The sequence below is a fragment of the Piliocolobus tephrosceles genome, chromosome 1, assembly GCF_002776525.5.
Source record: "Piliocolobus tephrosceles isolate RC106 chromosome 1, ASM277652v3, whole genome shotgun sequence".
Taxonomy (NCBI): domain Eukaryota; kingdom Metazoa; phylum Chordata; class Mammalia; order Primates; family Cercopithecidae; genus Piliocolobus; species Piliocolobus tephrosceles.
Genome location: NC_045434.1, coordinates 4,025,429 through 4,036,042, shown reverse-complemented (window position 1 = coordinate 4,036,042; position 10,614 = coordinate 4,025,429). Strand labels below are relative to the sequence as shown.

The window sequence follows — 10,614 nt, the reverse complement described above, 5'->3', positions numbered from 1 at the left end:
GTAGAGATGGGGTTTATCCATGTTGGTCAGGCTGGTCTCGAACTCCCAACCTCAGGTGATCCACCCGCCTCAGCCTCCCAAAGTGCTGGGATTACAGGCGTGAGCCACTGCACCCGGCAGGAAGAATCCATTTTTCTTTAGTCTGGTGCTATTCCAAATGAGTTTGACTACCTGCTTTATGCCAAGCACTGTCTAGGTATTTAAAATACAGGGCAAATGAGAAAGATGAAGTTCTAGTGTCATGGAACCCATTCTCCAGTGGGAAAACAGCCAATCATCAAATAAGTAATTCCAAATACTGGTAAGTGCTATGAAGAAAAGAAAACAGAATTTTATATATATTTTATATGTGTGTGTATATATATATTATTTATATATATGTATATATGTTATTTTTATATTTATACACACACACACACACACACACACACATACATATCAGTGACAGAGACTGAGCAGGAAGAGTAGGGAGAAAATGCTGCTTTAGACTCCTTAGCCAGGAGAGGCCCAATTCCTTCCTTTCCCTTTCACCCACCAACTTATCTCTTTATGCTCCTAATGGTCTAGGATATTTTTGGTTTTGTGGATATTTACTAAGATTTACATTGCCATAGAATACACATAAAATTGCCCAGGATATTTTTTTGTCTTTGTTTGTCCTCACTTTTTTTTTTTTGTTTGTTTGTTTTTGACAAGAAAAACCTTAGCAGGTGTAGGTATAAATCAAACTTTCACATTTTCTTCTTCTATTATTATTATTTTTTTTTTTTGCCCTCACATTTTGCCTGAACACAAAATGATTCATGTGCACTTCGTAGTGGAGAAAGGTATTCTATCTGACCTAGCTTTCAATCCCAGTCAGATCATATTACACAGCTTAATGTGGCTCAGAAAACTAATCTTACAACTCATTCTTTATTGCTCCAAAGGTATTATTAATATGAGGGGGAAATGGGTAGGAGCCAGAGGAGGAACCCACACAGTGGCTGCCACCTTCAGGCAGGTCAGCAGCAAAACCCCATTACGCAGGGATGTGTTAATGAAATAGGGTGGTTGAAATGCTGATAGGATGCTCATTTCTGTTTCCCATCACATTAACCCTATGGTGGCCAAAACATGGGATACCATGAGGTGGGAGCAACTTTACAATAGGACCAGCATGCAGAGCTGCCTTAGCAGAAGCAGAGAACTGTTACCAGCAGCACCATCCTCCAGGCCTCTAGAAATTCGCGTGGGAGGTCAGTCACACCGTGTACCTGGGACTTTGCACTTGCCCTACAGAAAGACAGTGTCATGCCTGTCTCTCATATAAGACAATAACCTGCACGGATTGTTTCTCTCATATGAGACAATTAACCTGCACGGATTGTTTCTCCTAGACACAACAACACAGGTCTTGTGATGGTTCAACTTCGGCCTAGTGAATATTCAAAAACATGTCCAATAGCCCAAAAGGTAAGTGACATGGGTTGAAGACCCAAATATTTTACTTCAAGAATGTATAGGTGGTCAACCAAATAATGCATAAAGTACCTCCATACAATACCACCCTCCTATTACTTAGCAACTCTGTGGAATGTTCCACTGTAAAGATAGCCTCACTTCATTTTAAAGACAGAAGATTTCTGCCCTCTGTGAGTTTATTGTCTAAAGTGGGATATATCAACACATACAAAAATGTAAAACCATTGGTTCCTGAAGTTATGAAGATATATAAAATTGTGTAAAGGAAAACTGAAAATAAGTGAGAATGACAAAAGTTGGATATGGTTTGTCAAAGAAGAGACTGCCAGCCACATCCATATTTATCCTGCACTTATTTCTTCAAAAAATTGTTTATTCATAATTTAAAAAAAAAAAGAAAAATCATGTATTCAGTTTTAAAAGTTTATTATATGCCTACTCAGTGTTGCTGTGTGTCAGTCTATGTGCTCAGTAATGGCAGTTACAAAAATAAAAAGACAGAGTACCTTCCCTAGAGGTAAACATAAACTAGCTTAAGAGAACGTGGTATACACAGTTCTCAGACAGCCCATAGGAAAGTAAACTAAGGAAGTTGACTGAGATTGGGAGGGGAAAGGTGAAAAGAAAGGGATACACAAAATGACCAGTGATGAATGAGTAGAAGTTCAACAGGCAGGTGCAAAAACATTCCAGGAAAAGGCATGGAGGAATGAAATAGTATCAGGGTGTTCAGGTAACTGAACATTTTTATTATTATATTATATACTATTATATTATTGTGAAATTAAACATAAATTCTTAACAACCCCACCTCCTTTGAGTCTATATTTCACACTTGTCTCCTCTATTACTTCTCAGCCTAACATTCAATAAACATATATGGAGCACCTACTGTATACCAGGCATTGTGTTACATATGGAGAATACAAAGCAAAATAGGACCTGCCCCCCACCCACCCCATTCAGAACCCAAGCGTGAGAAACCTGCGTTCCTACCAGGGCAAGGTTCCATACATTTAGGGGGAGCCTTGAACTGATGCAGACGTGATCCATCCTTGAGCACTGCGGACACACACTGCTTCCCCAGGAAATCACCTGCAGGTGCACACCAACAACTCCCCTGTCTGCCTACCACATGCCAGCTTAATCCATGTAGGAAGTGACAGCCACAACCTAGCAAGTTCCTGCCCTAGCCTAGGTCTGCAGTTTCTATCTTTAACTGCTTTTACCCTCTTCCTTTATGGATGCCTTCCCGAAGCACCGTGGTTTCCTCTAGCCCTCTCTAATCTGTAGATCTTTTTAGGGATCCCTATTCATTCTATCCTGCCCAGCCAAAGCATTACAAAATCAGATTCCTCTAACCCGAGTTCGGGTCCATGCTCTACCACCCACTGGCTTGGGTTGGCTACTTACTCTGAGCCTCAGCTGCCTCATTTGTAAAAGGGAAAATGTACCATCTATCTTATGGGGTTGTCAAGAGTATTAAATGAGATTATTCATGTAAAGTACCTAAAACAATGCCATTACATAGTCATTATCTAATATACTGGTTTCTTCCTTCTGTTTCCTCTTTGGTATCCTGCAGACAAGGACAGGACAAATCTAGCCATCCTCTGTGTCCAATGCAGGTGGTTTGTCCTGACCTACCCACTGAAATAGAATGAAGAAAGATGCAGTAGCCCTTTCAGGCAGCAGAAAAATGTGGCCTTGTAGAGGCAGGTCCTCTAATCAGTCAAGGAAATCAAAACGTGTACACAACTGCGCAGTATGCCTTCAGCCATGAGGTCCCTTCCTTGTGCTCCCATACTCATGGCTTAAATTCCTGCAATATTTATCTGCAGCCATCAGCCTCCCAGATAAATATTGTAGAGACGCAGGGCCCAGCTCTGTGTATACACAGAACCATGGCTACAGACTTATCCCACTGGGTGAAGTTAGGCCCTAGCTAAACCTGCTAGACCCAATGGACATGGACTGCGCTATTTGAATAGGAGCCTGTTGTCTTTGTCATTTAGTGTTCAGAGCCTGCAGCAGAGTAGCAAATAGAACTGGGAGCTCCAACAAGGCTGCATCTCATTTTTTAACCATGCACCAAGAACTGGAAATGCAGCAATGTAGGCCAGCCCCCAGAGGGCCTTAGTAAATCCTTCTGAGATGAATTTTCCCAGGGAGGGATGACTGCAACATTGTCCAGTGCATTATCTAACAGCATTTGTGTTGAGGGCCTGTCTCAGGTCAGTTAATCTGTCTGGTTAGAAGAAATACGCTGTGTCCGACTCTTGGTTAAGGCAGGAGCTGTCCGGCTCCATCTCTGCACTGAGGAGAAATGTTGTCATTTAGGCTATATGTCAGAATCTCTCTAATTAGGTGTCCAGTTCTGGGGAATATGTCAGCCCTGCAGCGGTGGGTCCTCTAGAAAACAGGATCATTCATGCTCCCCACACTATACCTGCAACTCCTTTTCAATAGCCACCTACAGGTTAACTCACATTTTTAATCCTAGCCATGGTTGTTGATCCTGAGGCTTGGGGTGATTTTTTTCAGCTAGGACAAGGAAGAGAAGAAATATTGCAAATGAGATCATCAGGCGACGGTGGGTCCTGACTATGATAGATTTGAGAACCTTTGTCAACCCTTCTATAGGTAATTTAGTAAAGATAAAGGGCAGGCCAATGATTCTGATCAGGAAAGCAAAGATTTCATGATGGTGGGTGGTGAGGACTGAGGGTAGAGTGGTTGGGAGAACAAATCAGGCCCTGTGCATGAAATCAAGTGGTCCAGGAAATAAAATCCATGAACTCCCACTGTGGAGCATGCCTTTGAAATGAAGAATGAAAGGTCTTGGTTGAGCAGGGTCAACTCTTTAAGGCCACCAAACTTGGCTGGACATCGTTCTTCTATCCCCACCCTCCTGACCACCAAGTCCTTCTTATAGGGTAGGGAGTATTAGAATTTTTCCAGATTTGCTTTGTGGAAATGTGCAATATCCGAGGACATGTGTAAGGCAGAACACAAGTGTGTAGACCCTACTGAGACAGCCTGCTGGAAGGGCAGGGGTCCTGGAGCCGGGTGGAAATGGAAGTAGGTATCCCAGTGGAAGGAGAACCAGGACCCTGGTTACAAGAAGCCATGACTCTCTGCCTGGAAAATTGACAGGTCTTATAAATGAAGCATTCATTCACTTTAACTCCCACTATCTCCGTAAGCCTCCCTTTAATGTCTGTATAGTAATTAATTGTATTTTAGTTCCATGGAACCCATATATTATTTTTAAGCAACATGTATCTAAGCATTACAAGCAGGGTAAGATATTTTGCAGCAGTTCATTTTCCTAATAACTGAGCTTTAATGAAGCTAATAGTCTCATCTTTAGATATAATGCATTCCAGCTACCAGATGTAACCTATCTTCTTCGCAAAGTTCCATGAAATTCTATGTTAATTTTTGTGTGTGATATTCATTCTACCCTGTTCTTACTGCAAAAGTATTGAATCTGTTCAAAAGAGAAGGTAAAAATTGCTACTAACAGTAGAGGTACATTTGGGAATAGATGCAATATATTTATTGCATCAGATTCTAGTGGGATTTTATTTGGTGGAGAGTGACCCTTTCCATATCAAATGCCCTTCTTGGGCATTTCTAGCCCATGAAACAAGGCATCATGGCACAGCCTGTCTATATGATGCCATTGTTTGATTTTGCACTTGCCTTTCTCCACCGTATCCCAAAGTTGACTTACAGAGAAGCGTGGGCTCTGTTAACAAAGCTATAGGATCCACAGGTCATTTGTTTTCAAACAAAGCACGTATGTGCATTTCTTTAAAAAAGCAATTATGAGTAATGTTTTGATTAGATATCCATAAAATGAGGACAGTGGTTTACTCGTTAATTAGCCTGTGGCCAGTGCTCCTTTGAATACAGTTATTGCTGCTTACAGGAGGAATAACGATTATGAGATGCTGTTTCACGTGATGCTTAGTACCCTGAGAAATTACTGGTCTACAAAAGTGAAAACAGAAAGTCAGATTAGTAGCTGGACGGATTATAGAAACCTGCCAGCTGAGTCAGAGGTACATACTGGAAGTAGGGAGTTGATAGTCATGGTTGTAGAGAAGCAGGTAAAAGATGAGCTTGGGTCGGGCATGGTGGCTCCCACCTGTAATCCCACACTTTGGGAGGCAGAAACGGGTGGATTACCTGAGGTCAGGAATTTGAGACCAACCTGACCAACATGGTGAAACCCTGTCTCTAATAAAAACACAAAATTAGCTGGGTGTGGTGGTGCATGCCTATAATCCCAGCTACTTGGGAGGCTGAGGCAGGAAAATTGCTTGAACTCGGGAGGCAGAGGTTGCAGTGAGCCAAGATCGCACCACTGCACTGCAGCCTGGGCGACAGAACAAGACTCCATCTCAAAAAAAAAGATGAATTTGGATCAGTTCCCTGAGATACAAACGTAAGAAAGGAGAGACCCAACCTTTGGGCCTCATGAGCAGTAAAGACAAAAGGAAGCAGAGGAAAAAAGTGATCAAGGAAAGAGGAAGAAAACAGTGCAGAGCAGTAGTATAAGAGAACCCTAGATTTTAAAGTTATTATTTTAAATATAAAATGTAATTGGTTTTAGCTGTCATAATATTTTAGATCATATGAATCAGAACTGCTGAACTCACTACCTAAGTTGCTTCGTTTTAGGTGTTCCAGATAGCTGTTGGCTGTGATGATAAAAAATTCATTGCAGTTAAAGGGTAAGTATTTTTCCATTTGACCTGTTACTCTTTAAGTTTTAAAACAAATGATAAACTTAATAATTCGTAGTAATAATAGCCTAATGACTGACACATTCACAGCGAGATCCAAAACTGAATTGACGTTCATGCCTAGATTCAATTGGTTTAAACTTTTGCCAAATACTACATCTGAATCATACTAAAAATAAAAAGAATTAGCCTCTTTCTCTATTACCAGCATTTTTTCTCCACCTTCCCTTTTAGTAAGCCAGTTTCTATCCTTCACGGTTGCCTGTCTCAATTCTTCAGTCTACAGCTCATTCCCAGAAACATAGGAGGGAGAAACACCTGTTTTCCATCCTTCTCAAACCAGTTATAATTTCATTTCCATCAGAGAACTGCTTACACCCATATCAGAGAAGCCTCAGTTTCTGCACCATTTTCTATGGGAAATTTCTTAGAACAAGCCTAGCAGAACCTCAGTGATGCCCCAGAGAATCCCAACGTGTGAACTGTGTCAGTGCTGATATGGTTCACGATGAAGCACATTGGACACCGTGCCTTCCATTCATCATAGCGCTCTTTCTTCTACATGGGAGAAAATCAAAGGCAGCCTACACAAATCTGTTTAGCTGAGGCTACCTGTATAACGGAGGCAGAAATTTATGGAGATTCCTTTCCTTCAGTTAGGAGTGAAAGTAGGGGAGCATTGACTTTATCTGAGTATTGATGAAATGACTTGCTCACATCCAAAGCAAGTGTCTGCTCCTCTGTCATTCTCATAATCTTTTAATTATTACTGAGTTGTAATAATCAATTGCTGGATTGATAAGTATTTGCATCTCATTCATCATTTCCTAAATTTGCATTTGCTAACATCTTTGCACCCGTAATTCCTTTCCTAGGAAATGCAAAAAGGCTAGCTGATTTATACAGCCAGTATCATCCTATTTCAGGGATGATTTACATCTTTGCTCCTTAGAGAATGGCCTATGGACCAACACTGGCATCACCTGAGAACTTGTTAGAAATGCAGATTCTCAGGTCTCATCCCACATCTGCTGAATCAAAATCTGCATTTTAACAAAATTTCCAGGAGATTACAAGGGGCACTAACGTTTGAGAATAACTGGTGTAAACATGTTACCAGTTCCCAGTACCACTGCATTCAGAATTCCTTCTCAGGCCCGATTTCCTTCTAAAGTGAGATGGAAAGCAGCTTGAAGCAGTCTGTTTCTAGAAGGGTCCAAATAATAATTATCAAGCTCAGTTACTCATCAAAATCACTTGGAGAACATGTTTTGAAAACACAGATTTTAGGACCTGACTCTGGGCCTCTTAGTCAATGACCCACTTCCCTGGAACCCTAAAAGCTCTAATATCTTGGGCTCAGGTTGCAGTGGGCCTATGGTTTTTACAGTCACCACGGGAGACCTGGAATAGCATGGGGTCCAAAATACTTCTGGAGAGCCAGGAGACTTGTCACTGAAGGAGAGTTGTCAACTCTTGGAGTCCAATTTGGGTTCAGGGTGAAGGATGGTCTAGACTTCCAATATCTATCTAAAAATGGTGGTGACGAGGGTTCTTTCTAAGTTCCACTGGAAGCAGCCAGCTAAAATGGTCAGATGAATAATTTACCCAACTAAAAACTCCTAGAATTACAACGACCATGATAACCTTCTGTCTTACGAACCCTAACTAGAAATTACGTTAATCCGTAAAATAACTCCTTACCTGCACAATAGTAGCAACTAGAAATCTTGTGTTTAAAAAAAGTTTACGTCTAATAAAACAGTCCAAAGAAATTTGTTTTCATTTTGATAGATTTTCTATGAGTTTTTATTTTTGTTTGTGTGTGTATGTGTGTGTTTTACCATGGCAGTTTTTTAAAAAGTGTGATGAAATTCACATAATATAAATTTACCATTCTAAAGTATACAATTCAGTGGAATTAAGTACCTTCACAATGTTGTACAGCTAGCACCACTATCTAGTTCTACAATATTTTTGTCACCCCAAAAGGAAACTCTTTACCCAGTTAGCAGTCATTTACCATTCGCTGTTTCCCCCAGCCCCTGGCAACCACAATCTGCTGTCTCAAAACCAGAATCTCTAGGGATTTGCTGCTCTGAATATTTCATATAAATGGAATCCTACAATATATGACCTTTTGTGTCCAGCTACATTCACTTAGTGTTTTTGAGGTTCAACAGGCATGTATTAGTCCTTCCTTCCCTTTTATGGCTGAGTAATATTCCATTGAATGGATATACCACATTTAGTGTATCCATCCGGCAGTTCATGGATATTTGGGATGTTTCTACCTTCTGGCTTTTGTGAATAGTGCAGCTGTGAATATTTGTGTACAAGTGTTTGTTTGAACACCCGGTTTGAATTATCGTGGGTATGTACCTGGGAGTGGAATTGCTAGGTTGTATGGTAATCCTATGTTTAACTTGTTAAGGAACCTCCAAGCTGTTTTCTGTAGCAGCTGCACTGTTTTACATTATCACCAGCAATATATATGGGTCCCAATTTCTCTGCTTCCTTGCCAACTCTTGTTTCTTTCTGTGTTGAGGAGTTTTGGGTTTTTGTTCTGAATTGACAGATAAAATTGTATGTATTTAGCAGGTACCACATGATGTTTTAAAATACATTGTGGAGTGACTGAATCTAGCTAGTTAACATATGTATTACCTCACATAGTTATCATTTTGGTGGTGAGGAAACACTTCACATCTACTCTCTTTGCATTTTTCAAGAATACAATATATCATGAACTAAAGTCACCATGTTGTACAATAGATCTCTTGGAACTTATCCTCTTATCTAATTGAAATTGTCCATCTTTTGAGCAGCCTCTCCCAAAGCCCTGCATTCACTATAAATTTTTAATAAGCATGTATCAAATATAAGAGATAAATCAGTAGATTTCAAATTCTGGTATCTCCTGAAACATTTATGAAACTGATGTTTTAAATACAGAAATGCTAAGGCCACACACTAACCAGAGATTCTAATTCAGTAAATGATGATTCTGTGACACTCTCCAGTCTGAGAATCAATAAGTTAAATGATTAAATGTGTGCAGATATTTAAGAAATGATATTACAACTTCATTATGTTTTGTTTTTTGTAGATTTAGTAAAAAAGAATGTCATCACCATGATTTTTCATACGTGATTGAAAAGTAAGAAATTTTTTTAACATAAGCACTGAGTTTTGTATTAACATAGTACCAATACTTTACAATCAGTACTTATTCAGTGGATTATTATTAGCATCCATGTGTTTGGCTTGACACTGTGCAATCAGTTTTATCATTAAGCAAAATGTGTAGATGGTATAATTACTTTCCTGAAACATACAAGAGAGTCAGTCTCCCCCTTCAATTTAATTGGATAAACAAAGCAAACCTCATTTACATATATGTAGTCTCAAATCTCATATTGCTCCCTGTAATTTAAGGAAGACATACAAGAATTTTTTTTGCCTACATACTTATCCTCAAATTCTGCATGACTGAAGCCAGGTGCAGTGGCTCACGCCTGTAATCTCAGCACTTTGGGAGGCCGAGGCAGATGGATCACCTGAGGTCAAGAGTTCAAGACCAGCCTGGCCAACATGGTGAAACCCCATTTCTACTAAAAATACAAAAAAACTAGCTGGGCATGGTGGCTCAAATTCTACATGACTGTAGTTCAGCTCGTTAGAAGTAATATATTTACCCGGAAAGTCCTGACATCAAATATTCTACTAACTGAACTTTTTTCTAGATTTTATATTTAATTGTATGCATATTTATTTTTAATAATGTGCTGTATTAAACATATAACTAAACAAAATTTGACTTTTACCTTTGTCAGATAAAGATCTTCATTTTTAAAATGTTAAATATTTATTAGACTGTCAAAATATGTCAAATATAGAAGTCCACAGCCTCTGAAATATTTACAAGCATCTTTGAAAAGCTGTGAAATTTTCTAATTCTAATTAGAAATCTATTATTTAAAATAATGATTTATTAATTAAAATAAATGAATGTTTAGCCAGTAGGCACATTAAGTGATTTCATTCATTAAGGTAGGGTGGAGAGTGGCCCAGCCGAGATGCTCCAGGTTGCAATGCTTAGTAAAAGCCATTGGTAAAATACAAGGATGAGAAGAAAATGTTTAATAGTTGATGAGGACACCACCTTTTAGTGTCTAGGTGGCAGCTGCGCCTGAAAGGCAAGAATATGAAATAGACTGTGTCACTGTGATGGGAGTTTCCTGAGTCTGTTTCCATATATAGAACATGTGGCTGGTAACAGTGATTCAAGTATGAGGACTGAGAAGACAGGGAATGTGGGGGAGGTGATTTTGAAGGAATAAGTCCTTGAGTTCATGAACATGAAGCATTCCACTCTAGTGAGAAATCTAAA

The 10,614-nt window shown here is 39.5% G+C and overlaps 1 protein-coding gene across 4 annotated transcripts in view; it reads left to right on the top strand.

Moving 5' to 3' along the window:
• The window catches only part of CATSPERE (catsper channel auxiliary subunit epsilon), a 162,296-nt gene that overhangs the window by 102,378 nt on the left and 49,304 nt on the right, over positions 1–10,614 (top strand). For all 4 annotated transcript variants that reach the window (XM_026455120.2, XM_026455121.2, XM_026455119.2 and 1 more), the window contains 3 exons: positions 1,380–1,455; positions 6,157–6,209; positions 9,331–9,381. In XM_026455120.2, coding sequence (XP_026310905.1) covers positions 1,380–1,455; positions 6,157–6,209; positions 9,331–9,381 — 180 coding nt within the window. The remainder of the gene's footprint in view (positions 1–1,379; positions 1,456–6,156; positions 6,210–9,330; positions 9,382–10,614) is intronic.